General features: G+C 44.8%; 1 protein-coding gene across 4 annotated transcripts in view; it reads right to left on the bottom strand.

The window, feature by feature from the left end:
* LOC124016156 (alpha-1,6-mannosylglycoprotein 6-beta-N-acetylglucosaminyltransferase B-like) overlaps positions 1–20,779 on the bottom strand; it is a 111,858-nt gene that overhangs the window by 16,104 nt on the left and 74,975 nt on the right. For all 4 annotated transcript variants that reach the window (XM_046331692.1, XM_046331693.1, XM_046331694.1 and 1 more), the window contains 2 exons: positions 12,453–12,584; positions 1,668–1,801 (listed from right to left, as the gene is read on the bottom strand). In XM_046331692.1, the coding sequence (XP_046187648.1) occupies positions 1,668–1,801; positions 12,453–12,584 (266 nt within the window). The remainder of the gene's footprint in view (positions 1–1,667; positions 1,802–12,452; positions 12,585–20,779) is intronic.

The following is a 20,779-nucleotide window of genomic DNA, read 5'->3' as shown; positions in this document are numbered from 1 at the left end:
TCCCTCCAAAGATTTTCTATGGGGTTGAGATCTGGAGACTGGCTAGGCCACTCCGGGACCTTGAAATGCTTCTTATGAAGCCACTCCTTCGTTGCCCGGGCGGTGTGTTTGGGATCATTGTCATGCTGAAAGACCCAGCCACGTTTCATAATATATGCCATTTAGCAGACGCTTTTATCCAAAGCGACTTACAGTCATGTGTGCATACATTCTACGTATGGGTGGTCCCGGGGATCGAACCCACTACCCTGGCGTTACAAGTGCCATGCTCTACCAACTGAGCTACAGAAGGACCACAATGCCCTTGCTGATGGAAGGAGGTTGTCACTCAAAATCTCACGATACATGGCCCCATTCATTCTTTCCTTTACACGGAACAGTCGTCCTGGTCTCTTTGCAGAAAAATCGTCCCAAAGCATGATGTTTCCACCCCCATGCTTCACAGTAGGTATGGTGTTCTTTGGATGCAAGTCAGCATTCTTTGTCCTCCAAACACAACGAGTTTTTACCAAAAAGTTATATTTTTGGTTTCATCTGACCATATGACATTCTCCCAATCTTCTTCTGGATAATCCAAATGCTCTCTAGCAAACTTCAAACGGGCCTGGACAAGTACTGGCTTAAGCAGGTGGACACGTCTGGCACTGCAAGATTTGAGTCCCTGGCGGCGTAGTGTGTTACTGATGGTAGGCTTTGTTACTTTGGTCCCAGTCTTCCCAGCCTGGTGCAGCAGGTCTACAATTTTGTTTCTGGTGTCCTTTGACAGCTGTTTGGTATTGGCCATAGTGGAGTTTGGAGTGTGACTGTTTGAGGTTGTGGACAGGTGTCTTTTATACTGATAACAAGTTCAAACAGGTGCCATTAATACAGGTAACGAGTGGAGGACAGAAGAGCCTCTTAAAGAAGAAGTTACAGGTCTGTGAGAGCCAGAAATCTTGCTTGTTTGTAGGTGACCAAATACTTATTTTCCATCATAATTTGCAAATACATTTATTAAACATACTACAATGTGATTTTCTGGATTTTATTTCTCATTTTGTCTGTCACAGTTGAAGTGTACCTATGATGAAAATTACAGGCCTCTCTCACCTTTTTAAGTGGGAGAACTTGCACAATTGGTGGCTGACTAAATACTTTCTTGCCCCACTGTATATATCTATACTGTATATATTTATTCATAACGTGTTCGTATTTCAAACCCAATATGAGTGTGGCTTGCAATTACATTGTGCATCCAAAACAGCAGTACTTCCACAGAAGCTATGCTCACTGAGTTAATTGGAAGAGCACAAACACAGCTGAAGTCTCCTCTCCTTCCACTGATCCCAGCTGGATGTTTGAGCTCTGTGTGTGTGCCAGTGAGATCCTATGGTGCTAAGTTCTATTGTCTAGCTCTAGGCATCTGTTTGGCCACAACTGCTGTTACCCTCCCAGGCTCCTTCTCGTCTCTCTGACCCTGAGCTTCCACTATGAGAGGCCAGAGGCCCACACAAGTGCCCCACAACATCTGTGCCCACACACACACTCCAAAAGCCAAACCTCCACTAAAATCCATATTACCCTTTCCCACTTTCTCTCTTTCTGAGGTTGATACCTGATAAACAAGCGCAACCCCATTCCCCTCACATCCAGTGTCAGAAGAGAGATTATGCTCAGAGTTCACTCACGGAACATGGTCATGTACTGCCTGCAGTTGAGATTCCAGTAGCCCCAGTTGGTCCTGTAGCCGTGCAGGGTGGCGTAGTCCTCATGGTTGTATGCAGGCTCTGTGCCAAATGTGTCAATCACACGGATGTGGCACCTGAGAGACAGAGGAAAGAGATCGGAGAATGGGTTCTGTATGTCAAAATAGCAGAACATAGATAGACATTGCCTCCTGTTGCGATGATAGAATATTTATCTGGTAAAAGCCCATGTCTAACAAGCAGTGGTATGGGAATCAAGCCCAGGAGACTTTAACCGTAAAGCAGTCAGAGGTGATGGATGTCACAGTGCCTCTCCTCTCCCTCAGTGTGCTGGGCTCAGCCTGCCCTCCAGGTGGGGGGAAATTGACTTTAAATCACACGCTGCTAGGCCACTACACACCACAGGGGAGATAAATGGAGAGCTCTTACTCACAGCAATATAACCATGTCCAGACACCGCAAGGATACCTCCCTTCTTTGATGGGTCTCTGACATTCCTGGGGCATAATGTGTGAGGGGCTGCTTCCTAATAGTCGGAAAAGGCTTCCTTTCCTTGTGTATGACCACTTACTGTACCTGACAGGATCGAATAAGAGAGACATTTTGAACAGAGCAAATGGAATGGCATCAAACACTTTGGAAACCGCTCCAGCCCTTACCATGTGGTCATCCTCCCCTATTAAGGTGCCACCAACCTCCCGTGTTGGACAATGGATGAACATACTCCAAACGTTTAACATTTTTATAATCCATCAGATATTGACTGAATTATAGCACATAAAACATTTTACGGACAAATAATGAATCGAGTTCAGGGATTTTGGTGGGAATTCAGGTTTTCAATTTACTTCTATACATTTTTTTACAATGTACTCATATTTTGAGTTAAAGAAAGAAATATATGTGCCTATTTGTATATATACACACTGAACAAAAATATAAACGCAATTACAAAGATTTTTCTGAGTTACAGTTCATATAAAGAAATCAGTCAAGAGAAATACATTCATTAGGCCCTAATCTATGGACTTCACATGACTGGGAACACAGATATACATCTGTTGGTCACATATACCTTTAAAAAAAGGTAGGGGTGTGGATCAGAAAACCACCATTTGCCTCATGCAGCGTGACACATCTACTTCACATAGAGTTGATCAGGCTGTTGATTGTGGCCTGTGGAATGTTGTCCCACTACTCTTCAACGGTTGGGGGAAGTTGCTGGATATCGGCGGGAACTGGAACACGCTGTTGTATATGTTGATCCAGAGCATCCCAAACATGCTCAATGGGTGACATGTCTGGTGAGTATGCAGACCATTGAAGGACTGGGACATTTTCCAGGAAATGTGTAAAGATCCTTATGACATGAGGCTGTGCATTATCATGCTGAAACATGAGAGGTGGATGAATGGCATGACAATGGGCCTCAGGATCTCGTCACGGTATCTCTGTCCATTCAGATTGCTATCAATAAAACGCAATTGTGTTCTTTGTCCGTAGCTTATGCCTGTCCATACCCCCATCGCCACCATGGGGCCCTCTGTTCACAATGTTAACATCAGCAAACTGCTCGCTCTCATAACGCCATACACGTGGTCTGAGGTTGTGAGGCCAGTTGGATGTATTGCCAAATTCTCAAAAATGGCGTTGGAGGTGGCTTATGGTAGATAAATTAACATACAAATGTATCTGGCAACAGCTCTGGTGGATAGTCCTGCAGTCAGCATGCCAATTGCACGGTCCCTCAAAACTTGAGACACCTTTGGCATTGTGTTGTGTGACAAAACTGCACATTTTAGAGTGGCCTTTTATTGTCCCTAGCACAAGGTGCGCCTGTGTAATGATCATGATATTTAATCAGCTTCTTGATATACCATACCTGTCAGGCGGCTGGAGTATATTTGCAAAGGAGAAATGCTAACAGGGATTTAAACAAATTTGTGCAAAACATTTCAGAGAAATAAGCTTTTTGTGCATATTGAAAATGTATGGGATCTTTTATTTGAGCTCATGAAACATTGGACCAACAATTTACATGTCGTGTTTATATTTTTCTTTAGTGTATGAATACATTAACATAAAGGTGAGGAACAGGGCTGCAACCACCAAACACCTGCTATGTCTACCCTACCTACACTCACCTGCTCTGTCTACCCTACCTGCTCTGTCTACCCTACCTGCTCTGTCTACCCTACCTGCTCTGTCTACCCTATCTGCTCTGTCTACCCTATCTGCACTGACCTGCTCTGTCTACCCTACCTGCACTGTCTACCCTATCTGCATTCACCTGTTCTGTCTACCTTACCTGCTCTGTCTACCCTACCTGCTCTGTCTACCCTATCTGCACTGACCTGCTCTGTCTACCCTACCTGCACTGTCTACCCTATCTGCACTGTCTACCCTATCTGCATTCACCTGTTCTGTCTACCTTACCTGCTCTGTCTACCCTACCTGCTCTGTCTACCCTATCTGCACTGACCTGCTCTGTCTACCCTACCTGCACTGTCTACCCTATCTGCATTACCTGTTCTGTCTACCTTACCTGCTCTGTCTACCCTACCTGCTCTGTCTACCCTATCTGCACTGACCTGCTCTGTCTACCCTACCTGCACTGTCTACCCTATCTGCATTCACCTGTTCTGTCTACCTTACCTGCTCTGTCTACCCTACCTGCTCTGTCTACCCTATCTGCACTGACCTGCTCCGTCTACCCTACCTGCACTGTCTACCCTATCTGCATTGACCTGCTCTGTCTACCCTACCTGCACTGTCTACCCTATCTGCATTCACCTGCTCCGTCTACCCTACCTGCTCTGTCTACCCTACCTACACTCACCTGCTCTGTCTACCCTACCTGCTCTGTCTACCCTATCTGCACTGACCTGCTCCGTCTACCCTACCTGCACTGTCTACCCTATCTGCATTCACCTGTTCTGTCTACCTTACCTGCTCTGTCTACCCTACCTGCTCTGTCTACCTTACCTGCTCTGTCTACCTTACCTGCTCTGTCTACCCTACCTGCTCTGTCTACCCTACCTGCACTCACCTGCTCTGTCTACCCTACCTGCTCTGTCTACCCTATCTGCACTCACCTGCTCTGTCTACCCTACCTGCACTCACCTGCTCGGTCTACCCTACCTGCTCTCACCTGCTCTGTCTACCCTACCTGCTGTCACCCTACCTGCACTCACCTGCTCTGTCTACCCTACCTGCTCTGTCTACCCTACCTGCACTCACCTGCTCCGTCTACCCTATCCTCACTCACCTGATCCGTCTACCCTATCCTCACTCACCTGATCCGTCTACCCTACCTGCTCTGTCTACCCTACCTGCACTCACCTGCTCTGTCTACCCTACCTGCACTCACCTGCTTTGTCTACCCTACCTGCTCTGTCTACCCTACCTGCTCTGTCTAACCTACCTGCACTCACCTGCTCTGTCTACCCTACCTGCTCTGTGTACCCTACCTGCACTCACCTGCTCTGTCTACCCTACCTGCTCTGTCTACCCTACCTGCACTCACCTGCTCTGTCTACCCTACCTGCTCTGTCTACCCTACCTGCTCGGTCTACCCTACCTGCTCTCACCTGCTCTGTCTACCCTACCTGCTGTCACCCTACCTGCACTCACCTGCTCTGTCTACCCTACCTGCTCTGTCTACCCTACCTGCACTCACCTGCTCTGTCTACCCTATCCTCACTCACCTGATCCGTCTACCCTATCCTCACTCACCTGATCCGTCTACCCTACCTGCTCTGTCTACCCTACCTGCACTCACCTGCTCTGTCTACCCTACCTGCACTCACCTGCTTTGTCTACCCTACCTGCTCTGTCTACCCTACCTGCTCTGTCTAACCTACCTGCACTCACCTGCTCTGTCTACCCTACATGCTCTGTTTACCCTACCTGCACTCACCTGCTCTGTCTACCCTACCTGCTCTGTGTACCCTACCTGCACTCACCTGCTCTGTCTACCCTACCTGCTCTGTCTACCCTACCTGCACTCACCTGCTCTGTCTACCCTACCTGCTCTGTCTACCCTACCTGCTCTGTCTACCCTACCTGCACTCACCTGCTCTGTCTTCCCTACATGCTCTGTGTACCCTACCTGCACTCACCTGCTCTGTCTACCCTACCTGCTCTCACCTGCTCTGTCTTGACTGTCTCATTAAAAACGGTTGTTGTCACATTCTCTTGCATAATTCAACAAGTGTGTCAAAATAGCAGGATACCCTTGGATAAAAGGGTATCAACACAATTACACCCATCTAACCATACTTTACATTGTTTGCGAGATCAGACATAATCACTATAATCAGAGTTCATTTTCGGAAATTGCTTTCATTTCATCTCATTTGTAAACATTAAACTGTATTAAATTATAACTTTTTTCAATGCCACAAAAAATGTACACCCATCAAAATAATGTTATCCTCTTTCTTGTGATGTAAGTGTCGAGACTATACGTTCAATTCCAGAAAAAGCTTTAGTGTTCTTCTCGATTCAACTAACAGCCAATGTATCCCATTGAGCCCATTTCAACCATTAGCGGGGTGTGTTTGACATGTCTTTACAAACATTTCCGTTGTCGTAACGTTAACGGGGGGAAAACGACATGTGCAGGCAAGGGTATGAAGAGTCACAAAAAGCAATCAGTCCACGGAGATTTAAGTGAAAAGTGGATTTTGCACCCATCAAACACAGGAAATAGATGGCTGAAAAAAACAGATCCTCAGATGGGTGGGGCATGCGCTTCCCTACTTTAGATTAGATGAAAAGGAAGAAAATAGGAAGGATAGGGAAAGGAAGAGGACGGATAGGGAAGGGAAGAGGACGGATAGGGAAAGGAAGAGGACGGATAGGGAAAGGAAGAGGACGGATACGGAAAGGAAGAGGACGGATAGGGAAAGGAAGAGGATGGATAGGGAAGGGAAGAGGACGGATAGGGAAGGGAACGGATAGGGAAGGGAAGAGGACGGATAGGGAAGGGAACGGATAGGGAAGGGAAGAGGACGGATAGGGAAAGGAAGAGGACGGATAGGGAAGGGAACGGATAGGGAAGGGAAGAGGACGGATAGGGAAAGGAAGAGGACAGATAGGGAAGGGAAGAGGACGGATAGGGAAGAGGACAGATAGGGAAGAGGACAGATAGGGAAGGGAAGAGGACGGATAGGGAAAGGAAGAGGACGGATAGGGAAAGGAAGAGGACGGATAGGGAAAGGAAGAGGACGGATACGGAAGGGAGGATGACGGATAGGGAAAGGAAGAGGACGGATAGGGAAAGGAAGAGGACGGATAGGGAAAGGAAGGGGAAGGATTATGAAAGGTTGAGGAAGGATAGGGAAAGACGAGGAAGGATAGGGGAAGAAGAGGAAGGATATGGAAAGGAAGGGGAAGGATAGGGAAAGGAAGGGGAAGGATAGGGAAAGGAAGCGGAAGGATAGGGAAAGGAAGCGGAAGGATAGGGAAGAGGACAGATAGGGAAGGGAAGAGGACGGATAGGGAAAGGAAGAGGACGGATAGGGAAGAGGACAGATAGGGAAGGGAAGAGGACGGATAGGGAAAGGAAGAGGACAGATAGGGAAGAGGACAGATAGGGAAGGGAAGAGGACGGATAGGGAAAGGAAGAGGACAGATAGGGAAGAGGACAGATAGGGAAGGGAAGAGGACGGATAGGGAAAGGAAGAGGACAGATAGGGAAGAGGACAGATAGGGAAGGGAAGAGGACGGATAGGGAAGAGGACAGATAGGGAAGGGAAGAGGACGGATAGGGAAAGGAAGAGGACAGATAGGGAAGAGGACAGATAGGGAAAGGAAGAGGACAGATAGGGAAGAGGACAGATAGGGAAGGGAAGAGGACAGATAGGGAAGAGGACAGATAGGGAAGGGAAGAGGACGGATAGGGAAAGGAAGAGGACGGATAGGGAAAGGAAGCGGAAGGATAGGGAAAGGAAGCGGAAGGATAGGGAAAGGAAGCGGAAGGATAGGGAAAGGAAGCGGAAGGATAGGGAAAGGAAGCGGAAGGATAGGGAAAGGAAGCGGAAGGATAGGGAAATGAAGAGGACGGATAGGGAAGAGGACAGATAGGGAAGGGAAGAGGACGGATAGGGAAAGGAAGAGGACAGATAGGGAAGAGGACAGATAGGGAAGGGAAGAGGACGGATAGGGAAGAGGACAGATAGGGAAGGGAAGAGGACGGATAGGGAAAGGAAGAGGACAGATAGGGAAGAGGACAGATAGGGAAAGGAAGAGGACAGATAGGGAAGGGAAGAGGACAGATAGGGAAGAGGACAGATAGGGAAGGGAAGAGGACGGATAGGGAAAGGAAGAGGACGGATAGGGAAAGGAAGAGGACGGATAGGGAAAGGAAGAGGACGGATAGGGAAAGGAAGATGACGGATAGGGAAAGGAAGAGGACGGATAGGGAAAGGAAGAGGACGGATAGGGAAAGGAAGAGGACGGATAGGGAAAGGAAGAGGACGGATAGGGAAAGGAAGAGGACGGATAGGGAAAGGAAGAGGACGGATAGGGAAGGGAAGAGGACGGATAGGGAAAGGAAGAGAACGGATAGGGAAAGGAAGGGGAAGGATTAGGAAAGGTTGAGGAAGGATAGGGAAAGACGAGGAAGGATAGGGAAAGACGAGGAAGGATATGGAAAGGAAGAGGAAGGATATGGAAAGGAAATGAAGGATAGGGAAAGGAAGGGGAAGGATCGGGAAAGGAAGCGGAAGGATAGGGAAAGGAAGCGGAAGGATAGGGAAAGGAAGCGGAAGGATAGGGAAAGGAAGATGACGGATAGGGAAAGGAAGAGGACGGATAGGGAAAGGAAGAGGACGGATAGGGAAAGGAAGAGGAAGGATAGGGAAAGGAAGGGGACGGATAGGGAAAGGAAGAGGACGGATAGGGAAAGGAAGAGGACAGATAGGGAAATGAAGGGGACGGATTAGGAAAGGTTGAGGAAGGATAGGGGAATAAGAGGACGGATAGGGAAAGGAAGAGGACGGATAGGGAAGGGAGGATGACGGATAGGGAAAGGAAGAGGACGGATAGGGAAAGGAAGAGGACGGATAGGGAAAGGAAGAGGACGGATAGGGAAAGGAAGAGGACAGATAGGGAAATGAAGGGGACGGATTAGGAAAGGTTGAGGAAGGATAGGGAAAGAAGAGGAAGGATAGGGGAAGAAGAGGAAGGATATGGAAAGGAAAAGGATAGGGAAAGGAAGAGGAAGGATAGGGAAAGAAGGGGAAGGATAAGGAAAGGTTGAGGAAGGATAGGGAAAGGATAAGGAAAGGTTGAGGAATGATATGGAAAGGATAGGGAAAGGTTGAGGAATGATAGGGAAAGGATAGGGAAAGGTTGAGGAATGATATGGAAAGGAGGAGGAAGGATAGGGGAAGAAGAGGAAGGATATGGAAAGGAAAAGGAAGGATATGGAATGGAAGCCATTTGAGAATACTGAGAGGGTGTCGAGCACGGAGCATTGTTTTATCTCCCAGCTTCATCAGCTCTGCATATCCAGACTGGTTGATTTATCAGTGTCCTGCATCTCTAAGCAGTCTGGGGACCTGCAGAGGAAATTAAAGTATTAGCCTGCCAGACTGGGACAGTTGATACACATCGGCTAATCAAGTGACCTTGGATTGACACCGATTGGGAATCCATGGTGAATTATTTCAGCAGCATGTACTGCCTGGGCTGGGACTGAGGGCCTTGTAAAAGAGTCTTATAGGACCTCAAAATAATCGGATTTCTCCTGTGCCATCTATTCAAACATAATTCCATTGCTGCATAGATATCTGCCTGTAATGCAAATGATCCATGAGGAAAACAATCATATTGGCATCTGGTCAGTCATCTTCATTAGGAGCTTCATTGTGTGATCGCAAACAGTGTGTGCACTACAAATATTGTGCTGTGTTTGCATGTCTATCACAGGAGGCTGCTGAGGGGAGAACGGCTCATAATAATGGCCGGGAAAAGGAGCAGATGGAATGGCATCATACACCTGCTAACCACGTGTTTGATGCATTTCATACCATTCACTCATTGCGCTCCAGTCATTACCACGAGCCCGTCCTCCACAGTTAAGGTGCCACCAACCTCATGTGGTCTCTATAATAATATTAGTGTGTGTGTGTGTGTGTGTGTGTGTGTGTGTGTGTGTGTGTGTGTGTGTGTGTGTGTGTGTGTGTGTGTGTGTGTGTGTGTGTGTGTGTGTGTGTGTGTGTGTGTGTGTGTGTGTGTGTGTGTGTGTGTGTGTGTGTGTGTGTGTGCAGAGGGTTTCGATTTGCTCTGTACCACAAAGTTTGATCTGGCAGTCTAGCCACTTAGTTAGCCAACCAAATGCATAGCTGGAGCCCTGAGCTGGAGAAAATGTATTTGGCTTATCTTAGATAGTTAAACGTAGACTGAGTGAAATTATGTTGCCACGAGCAGCATCGCAGATATTGCGATGAGCGAGATGCATGACTTCGCTTTCACACAGTCACACAAAGCATCTGTGCATGTGCACAGGTTCGCTTCACACTTTTCACATGTGGTAGCAACGGGACAAAAACAGAGAAGTTGAGACTCACACTTCAAAGCTCTTAGTTGTCGTGGAAATTGACCACTATGCTGTATTATTTCTGCATCTATGACATACTAATGTCTACCTTTAACTTATAGGAGCTTATAAGCTTATAAGCCCCCCCCCGAACTTTAGGGTGCACATGCAAGTGTGTTGATGTTTGAGTGCATGCATGTGTATAATGAGCTAACTGGAGATTGTGGAACAGGAAATTGAATATGCAGCTAGGGACAAAACAGACTGGAACACTACTCCACAGTATAATATAACAGAACAGATTTATCACACCCCAGACATATTAGTTTCTCTCCAACCAAGAAATGGAATCATTATCATTTTCACTTTTACAATCCTATCACTTAAAATTGTCCTGCAATAACTAGGACCAATAATTACATGTTTTACTTGCTTAGTCGACACTTTGCAGGCCTCTGGCAACTTCCTGTACATTGCAAAGTTCAAAATATATACAGATAACTCAGGGGCTTTAAAATCTCTCTAGGATAGGGGACGCAAGCGTCCCACTTGACCAAAAACCAGGGATAATGCAGCGCGGCAAATTCAAATAAAATTATATAAAAATCCAACTTTCATTAATTCAAACATGTAAGATACTAAATTAAAGCTACACTCGTTGTGAATCCAGCCAACATGTCAGAAAAGGCTTTTCGGCGAAAGCATAAGAAGCTATTATCTGATGATAGAACAACAGTAAACAAAGAGAGTAGCATATTTCAACCCTGCAGGATCTACACAAAACACACAAATAAAATATAAATCATGCCTTACCTTTGACGAGAATATTTTGTTGGCACTCCAATATGTCCCATAAACATCACAATTGGTCCTTTTGTTCGATTAATTCCATCTATATATATCCAAAATGTCCATTTATTTGGAGTGTTTGATCCAGAAAAAAACAGCTTCCAATTTGCGCAACGTCACTACAAAATATTTCAAAAGTTACCTGTAAATTTTGCCAAAACTACAAACTACTTTTGTAATACAACTTTAGTTATTTTTAAACGTTAATAATCGATCAAATTGAAGACGGCTCTATCTGTGTTCAATACAGGAAGACAACAAACCAACGCTACTTTTCAAGTGTTGCGCAACTCTCAACAGTGTTACCCAGTTCCTAGATGGCCATACTTCTTCATTGCACAAAGGAATAACCTCAAACCTCAACCAAATTCCAAAGACTGGTGACATCCAGTGGAAACAGTAGGAACTGCAAACAAGTGCCTAAGAAATATTGTTTCCCAATGACAACTCACTGAACAGACAGAGACCTAAAAAAAAATAGGTTTTGCCTGCTACATAAGTTCTGTTATACTCACAGACATGATTCAAACAGTTTTAGAAACTTCAGAGTGTTTTCTATCCAAATCCACTAATAATATGCATATCTTATATTCTTGGCATGAGTAGCAGGAAGTTGAAGTTGGGCATGCTATTTATCCAAAAGCGAAAATGCTGCCCCTGTACCTGCCATTTCTCCACTGTGCTACTTAGCATTTCTCTCAGTCAATCTGGGACTCATTATTTACCCAATTGATCACTGTGTGGGCTGCTCTTATGCAGATTCCCCCTGGAAGCCTATGGTGACTCACAGGGGACAAAACCAGCTGACCAAATACCAGCCAATAAGGGCATCAGGCCAATAAGCCAATGAGTAACCAGCAACAAAGAAACACACAGACAGTTTAACTTACGCATCACATGGACAAGTCTGTTCCTCCTCCAGAAGAGATAAATTCATATTTGGCAGTGATATGGTGCATAGTACATTCCATGCCTACACTCACAGTAAGCACACACCCACAAACACACATACAGCTGCGGTCTTCTAAAGTGTCTAAAATAAGTAGACTCTTAAAAAACCTTTGGTGTTCACACATGTATTTCTTTGATTTATAACTTCTCTTTGAGTAAAAAAATAAATGGCCTGGACTAAATTATAAAATATTCTAATTAATTTTGTTGGAGGCGAGTGATTCTCATTTTTGTGTGATCTATCTCAACTGTGGTATGTTGCAGGTGCCTACAGGGTAAACATTGCCATTCAACCAGTTTTGAAAAGAGAAAAAAAGAGAAATCAGAACATTCTGCTCAATTGCACTGCATTGTAAAGTAAAGGGTGCCAATATATTTGACCGCAACTGTATAGGAAAACATAGAAAAAACCCACTGACTTGTGCTTCCTCAGAGAGAGACCCATGTGCTGCCTCATCTGCTGCAGGCCATGGTAGTCCGTGTAGATGAGGTCAAAGGGCAGAGGTCCTGTCAGGGGGCAGCTTCCTCTTCCAGGGGGGACCCCAAGAAACCTGCACACAGAGAAGCTCGGCTCAGATACAGCAAACATGTCACAACACAACTTAAATCACTGTATGTACAGTACCAGTCAAAAGTTTGGACACACCTACTCATTCAAGGGTTTTTCTTTATTTTTACTATTTTCTACATTGTAGTATAATAGTAAAGGCATCACAACTATGAAATAGCACATATGGAATCATGTAGTAACCAAAAAAATGTTAAACAAATCAAAATTGATTTTATATTTGAGGTTCTTCAAAGTAGCCACCCTTGGCCTTGATGACAGCTTTGCACACTCTTGGCATGTGTTATTTCATAGGTTTGATGTCTTCACATTTATTCTACAATGTAGAAAATAGTAAAAAGAAAGAAAACCCATTGAATGAGTAGGTGTGACTGGTAATGTATGTCCACTGTCAATATGAGAGGAAGGTATATTATCAATCGACACGGAGAATAACAACAGACTTGGAAAATAAATACATTATAGGGAACTGGACAATGTATAGTAAAACTGTATATCCACAACAATGAAGGGAACAAGACACAATAAAAAGCCGCGGAAGTACTATGTTGCTGTAAAACGCAGCGGAAGTACTATGTTGCTGTAAAACGCAGCTCTAGTACTATGTTGCTGTAAAACGCAGCTCTAGTACTATGATGCTGTAAAACGCAGCTCTAGTACTATGTTGCTGTAAAACGCAGCTCTAGTACTATGATGCTGTAAAACGCAGCTGAAGTACTATGTTGCTGTAAAACGCAGCTGAAGTACTATGTTGCTGTAAAAAGCAGCGGAAATACTATGTTGCTGTAAAAAGCAGCGGAAGTACTATGTTGCTGTAAAACGCAGCAGAAGTACTATGTTGCTGTAAAACGCAGCGGAAGTACTATGTTGCTGTAAAACGCAGCGGAAGTACTATGTTGCTGTAAAACGCAGCTCTAGTACTATGTTGCTGTAAAACGCAGCTCTAGTACTATGTTGCTGTAAAACGCAGCTCTAGTACTATGATGCTGTAAAACGCAGCTGAAGTACTATGTTGCTGTAAAACGCAGCTGAAGTACTATGTTGCTGTAAAACGCAGCTGAAGTACTATGTTGCTGTAAAACGCAGCTGAAGTACTATGTTGCTGTAAAACGCAGCTGAAGTACTATGTTGCTGTAAAACGCAGCTGAAGTACTATGTTGCTGTAAAAAGCAGCAGAAATACTATGTTGCTGTAAAATGCAGCGGAAATACTATGTTGCTGTAAAAAGCAGCGGAAGTACTATGTTGCTGTAAAAAGCAGCGGAAGTACTATGTTGCTGTAAAAAGCAGCTGAAGTACTATGTTGCTGTAAAAAGCAGCTGAAGTACTATGTTGCTGTAAAAAGCAGCTGACATACTCTGTTGCTGTAAAAAGCAGCTGACATACTCTGTTCCTGTTAAAAGCAGCTGACATACTATTTTGCTGTAAAAAGCTGAAATGCCTTAAGGGGTTAATTCTAATGCTCTGAAATGGCCTGGACGCTTCCATAAATGTTGTGTGCCATCTCCCATGTGGTGTGTGTGAGAGAGCGATGGGGAGCCCCAGCCGTCAGAGCTCCCAGCTCGAGTCACATCAACTAGATCTCTCTGGTTTAAGGGGAATGATATCAGAAGTTTGATAGGTGGAGGTGCAGAAATGGGTCAGAGAATGTTCCTAATTCAGCCATTGGTTTGCCACTCGCTCTATGTGCAATTAGTAGGGAAATGAAAGAAAGGGTGTTTGTGTTGCCGTAAAGCAATAAAACAAGCAATGCATCTCAGCTCTTTAGACTTTCCGCACTAAAAACGGTATTGTCATGAAAACAATCATTTGCTTGCCAAAATGCAAACAAACACATTTGAATTTATTTCCCTTTGTAAACAATTCTCTACACCAACCACCTGGCTCTGAAAAACACATGCAGATTTGTAAATAAAGGGTTTGTAAATGAATGTTTCAAAACAGAGGGTGGACCCGACCTGTTATTCACATATTCTGATGTCTGTCACCACAATATTACCTGACTCTCTCATAGGAGTGACTCACTCTCAATAACCATTGATGTTGTTGATTATTTAGCCATATCAGTGACCCACAATCACCTCAGAGAGATAACGGATAGGCAGACAGTATGTACAGGGATATTTAAACACCTGATATAGCCATATCAGTGACCCACAATCACCCAGAGAGATTACAGATAGGCAGGCAGTATGTACAGGGATATTTAAACACCTGATATAGCCATATCAGTGACCCACAATCACCCAGAGAGATTACAGATAGGCAGGCAGTATGTACAGGGATATTTAAACACCTGATTTAGCCATATCAGTGACCCACAATCACCTCAGAGAGATTACAGATAGGCAGGCAGTATGTACAGGGATATTTAAACACCTGATTTAGCCATATCAGTGATCCCACAATCACCCAGAGAGATTACAGATAGGCAGGCAGTATGTACAGGGATATTTAAACACCTGATTTAGCCATATCAGTGATCCCACAATCACCCAGAGAGATTACAGATAGGCAGGCAGTATGTACAGGGATATTTAAACACCTGATTTAGCCATATCATTGCTGTCCGTAATGCATGGCTGAGTAGGGAGAAGCTTCCAAATGACACCCTGTGGAAGAGGTAGTGAGGCATTGGAATGAAAATGACAGCTATCTGCCTCCTATCCAGACTTTTATCTCTCGAGCTCTCGGAAATTAACACAATTCTGCAGCTACCACTTATGCTAATGACCGTAACACCAAGAATTGGAGTCCAGGAAATTGGCCACTCGTTACAATTTCCAGAAATAGCTGGTGTTCTCTGACTGACCGTGAAAGAGTCTAAGTTTTTCTATTTAGCGAAGGAGACACAAATCAAACCCCCCACACACTGACATTAGTCAGGCATACAAGGTAAACATGTAAATTGCAGGTCTTGATTAATTCCTCCGGATTCCACTTTACAGAGTGGCTAGGTTTCTAATGTTGGAGTGTTCTTCAGATGCAGTGAGATTGCCCTAGTCAGCAGCCAGAGTAATTGCTTCCCTTTGCTAGAGCCAAAGTTTCAGGAGGCTGTCAGACACAAAATGGCCCCTGCAATCAAACGGTTTTCAGCTGAATTATGTCTGCCTCTAAATTATACGATTTTTTTGTGATTGCACTGCAGACGGGAATATTGTGAACACATTGCCTTTTTAAAGGGAGATGGACAGCCTCTGTGGGAGAGGAAATGTAATTGCAGGGGGAGACAGGGAGAGCAGTTCTGTAAATGACATGTTAGAAGCAGAGGTAGAGATAATGGTAGCTAAAAGATGACATGTTATCCACCTCAAAATTCAATGCAACTTATTTTTACACTATCCAACTAGTTGAGTTTGTTGAATGGTTGAATTTGACCCAGATCTGGTCCATACAGCACAACACGTTTGTCCATAATGTGCATTCTGTAGACACAATCTTGTTAACATATTAACCTAATTGCACAGTTTCCAGGCTAAGTTGTATAGATCTATGTAGATGAAGGATGACAGTGTTTGTGTGGTTGATTTACATGCTTTGCCCTGTGGTCTTCTGAATGTGTTCGTGCTCACAGCTGTTCTAGCGGGGCTTTGCTATAACAGCAGAAAGGCTTAGACTGCTACTGTATAAATAGTGTGAATAAACAGACAAACACCTGCAAATAAAAGTAGCGATTTTGCTTTTGTTTGCTCAACTGATTTAGTTGGAATTGCAAACGGGTGGAAACAGGCACGGTAGAATGTTCCTCTGCAGTAGATTTGATAATGAGCAGAGAGTGTCAGCCGTCACTGCTTTAGACTAGAGCTTTATCAGTCAATTGTATAAAGGCTTACAAAAACAAAAAAGGGGTCTTCACTCAAGAGTGGATTCAATTCTCTTTGCCTGCACCTCACTCAAAAATAGATTGCACTAGTCAAGCCACTTGTATGGAGGTATGCCTGTGTGTGCCTCCAAACAGCACCCAAACACAAGCCTTGTACACTTCACCTGACTGGAATTCATCTGATTGCAGTGTGGGCCTGCATAGTAACCCAAAGACCTATAGTAAAATCATACCCCGTGTCTGGCATTCAAATAACTCAACTTGGACAGTTTGCATTTTTGTCGGGTAGTGTCATGTTTTACTATTGGAAATGAACACGGCAGGCTTAATTTCAAGCATGACTGCTCCTAAATGGGGTGATTTGCCCCTACTGTGGCAAACTTTCACTCCCAAAATGGCATTGGCATGCCTCACCTTTGTGTGTGTGTGTGTGTGTGTGTGTGTGTGTGTGTGTGTGTGTGTGTGTGTGTGTGTGTGTGTGTGTGTGTGTGTGTGTGTGTGTGTGTGTGTGTGTGTGTGTGTGTGTGTGTGTGTGTGTGTGTGTGTGTGTGTGTGTGTGTGTGTGTGTGTGTGTGTGTGTGTGTGTGTGTGTGTGTGTGTGTGTGTGTGTGTGTGTGTGGGAGGGATTTGCTCTGTATTTTATTAAGGACAGATACACTGTAGCAAAGTCAGAATGGTCAATCTAATACACCCCCACAAGGGAAGTGAAGGAGCTGCGAGACATTCTCTCACCTTGAAAAGCTAGAGAAGTCATTTGACCTCACCATGGCTCAAGCAGTGGCATACCTACCTTCCCCGGGGACAACAGTAGATTTAACAATATACAGCTTTCTATTCTATATTATGACACATTTAGTGTATCTGACAGCAACACACTGTTCTAAATACTGTGGCTTCAACTGTACCTTGTGCCTTGTGTCATGTAAAAATCTTCCCTGCGTGAAACACTTCCCAATCGTTCTGATTGTGACATCATGTTGTAAAATTTTGTACAATGTGAAAATATTCTCAGTTTAAGAATTAAAAGGGCTGAGCTCGTTCGGATGTCTTTCTAAGACACCCATGACACCTTGCAGCAGTTCAGACAGGTGGAACTCATATAACCCACTGAAAAGAGGCATTTATAACCTTGAATATCACATTTCATTTAATCGTATTAGTGCTTCGTAAACAGGTGTGGACAACCTTCCCAACAACGTAGAGAGAAAGAAAAGTGAAATAATAGAAAAGTAAAACACGTAATAATACAAGTAATAATAAATATATAGTAGCAGAAGCATATGTGATAAGTCAAAGTTCAATGTAGATAGTTAAATAGTCTGGGTAGGAATCTGGTTAACTAACTATTTAGCAATCTTATGGCTTGGGGGTAGAAGCTATTCAGGATCCTGTTGTTTCCAAACTTGGTGCATCATCACAGCTTTCAGTGCGGTAGCAGAGAGAACAGTCTATGACTTGGATGTCTTGAGTCTTTGGCATATTTTAGGGCTTTCCAAGGACACCGTCCAAGGACACCGTCTGGTATAGTGGTCCTGGATGGCAGCTAGCTCGGATCCAGTGATGTACTGGCCTGTAAGCACTACCCTCTGAAGCTCCTTATAGTCGGGTGCCAAGCAGTTGCAATACCAAGTGGTGATGCAGCCAGTCAAGATGCTCTCAATGGTGCAGGTCTAGAACTTTCTAAGGATCTGAGGACCTAAGCCAAATCTTTTCAGCCTCCTGGGGGGGGTGTATTGTCGTGCTCTCATCACGACTGGGTTGGTGTGTGTGAACCAGGATACATCCTTAGCTATGTGGACACTGAGGAACTTGAAATTCTCCACTACAAGCCCCGTTGATGTGAATGGGGGCATGCACAGCCCTCCATTTCCTGTAGTCCACAATAAGCTCCTTTGTCTTGCTGACATTGAAGGAGAGGTTGTTCTACTGGCACCACGCTGCCAAGTCTCTGACCTCCTCCCTATAGGTTCTCATCATTGTCAGTGATCAGAACCTACCACCGTTGTGTCACCAAAAACATAATGATGGTGTTGGAGCCGTGTGCAGCCACACAGTCGTGGGTGAACAGGGAGTACAGGAGTGATGCATCCCTGAGGGGCCCCCGTGTTGAGGGTCAGCATGGTGGATGTGTTGTTGCTTACCCTCACTGCCTGGGGAGGCCTGTCAGGAAGTCCAGGATCCAGTTGCAGAGAGAGGGGTTCAATCCCAGGGTCCTTAGCAATGAGCTTGGAGGGCACTATGGTCTTGAATGCTAAGCTGTAGTCAATGAACAGCATTCTCACATAGGTGTTCCTCTTGCACAGGTGGGAAAGGGCAGTGTGGAGTGCAATAGAGATTCTGTCATCTGTGGATCTGTTGGTGCGTTATCCAAATTAGAGTAGATCCAAGGTGTCTGGGGTGATGGTGTTGATGTGAGCCATGACCAGCCAAGCATTTCATGGCTACAGATGTGAGCGCTAAGGGCGATAGTCATTTAGACAGGTTACCTTGGGATTCTTGGGCACAGGTATGGTGGTCTGATTGAAACATGTATGTATTACAGACTGGGTCAGAGAGTGGCTGAAAATTTCAGTGAAGACACTTGCCAACTGGTCAGCACATGCTCTGAGTATGCATCCTGGTAATCCCTTTGGCCCTGCGGCCTTGTGAATGTTAACCTATTTAAAGGTCTTACTCACGTTGGCTACAGAGAGAGTGATCACACTGTCGTCCGGAACAGCTGGTGCTCTCATGCATTGTTCAGTGTTGCTTGCCTCGAAGCAAGCATAGAAGGCATTTAGCTCGTCTGGTAGACTCGTGTCACAGAGCAGCTTGTGGCTGGGTTTCCCTTTCTCCTCCATTATAGTTTGCAAGCCCTGCCACATCCGACAAGCATCAGACCCTATTCGATCTGTTGTATTGACGCATTTCCTGTTTGATGGTTCATCGGAGGGCGTAGCGGGATTTCTTGCGTCCGGATTAGTGTCCCTCTTCTGGTTGGGATATGTCTACGTACATACGGTCACTGTGGGGACGTCGTTGTGCACTTATTAATGAAGTCGGTGACTGATGTGGTAAACTTCTCAATGCCATCGGATAAATCCCGGAACATACTCCAGTCTGTGCTAGCAAGACAGTCCTGTAGCTTAGCAGCTTCACCGACCACTTCCGTATTGAGCGCATCACTGGTACTTACGGTTTGAGTTTTTATTTAAAGCATGAATCAGGAGGATTGAGTTATGGTCAGATTAGCCAAATGGAGGGTGAGGGAGAGCTTTGTATGTGTTTCTGTGTGTGGCGTAAAGGTGATCTAGAGTTTTTTTTTTGCTTCTAGTTGCACAAGTGACATGCTGGTTTGGAGCGAGTGGTCGCATCGGCGCTTCGCTCCCGCAGGTAGTATAACTTTTTACATTTCATTATAGCACAACGGTTTGATTTGTCTAATCTTAGCAATTTCTTCTCAGCTAGCTACATAGCCGTCTTTGTATCAAAGATAATTGCGTAATTATCGTATTTCGCCGTCCTAACGTAGTCTTCACTAGCCAGCTAGCTAACGTCCACTGATTAGCTGCACTGGGAAAACTATTACACTCAACTGAACGACTTGATTAGTGTAGTGTTAGCTAGCTACATAGCTGTCTTTGCTGTCTTCGTATCTTCGTTCCAAGATAATTGTGTTGTTTAGGTTTAGAGTGTGTAGTCTTAGAGTGATTATCTTAATTTACCGAGGTTAGCTAGCCAGCTATTTGTCGTCCTTAACGTAGGAGACTCTGCTAGCTAGCCAACAGCTAGCCAACGCTAGCCAACGTCTTCTGAATAGAACTCAACAACCCGGTCGCATTCACAGGTAGTATCACATTTTCATTTCATTTCATTACAGTACAACGGTTTGATTTGTTACATAGCCGTCTTTGTATCAAAGATAATTGTGTAGTCTAGAGCGGTGTTCTAGGTTAGCTAGCCAGCTATTGTCGTTCTTTTAACGCAACGTAACGTAAACAACACTACTAGCTAGCCAGCTAGCCCCCGAATAGCAGCACTGTAGAAACTATTACACTCAACGGAACGACTTGATTAGTGTAGTGTCAACAACGCACCCACTGCCAGCTAGCCTACTTCAGCAGTACTGTATCATTTTAATCATTTTAGTCAATAAGATTCTTGCTACGTAGCTTAACTTTCTGAACATTCGAGACGTGTAGTCCACTTGTCATTCCAATCTCCTTTGCATTAGCGTAGCCTCTTCTGTAGCCTGTCAACTATGTGTCTGTTTATCCCTGTTCTCTCCTCTCTGCACAGACCATACAAACGCTCCACACCGCGTGGCCGCGGCCACCCTAATCTGGTGGTCCCAGCGAGCACGACCCACGTGGAGTT

Source organism: Oncorhynchus gorbuscha, linkage group LG26 (assembly GCF_021184085.1).
Source record: "Oncorhynchus gorbuscha isolate QuinsamMale2020 ecotype Even-year linkage group LG26, OgorEven_v1.0, whole genome shotgun sequence".
Classification (NCBI taxonomy): domain Eukaryota; kingdom Metazoa; phylum Chordata; class Actinopteri; order Salmoniformes; family Salmonidae; genus Oncorhynchus; species Oncorhynchus gorbuscha.
Note: the sequence above shows the minus strand (reverse complement) of the source record. Positions and strands in the feature narration are given on the sequence as shown.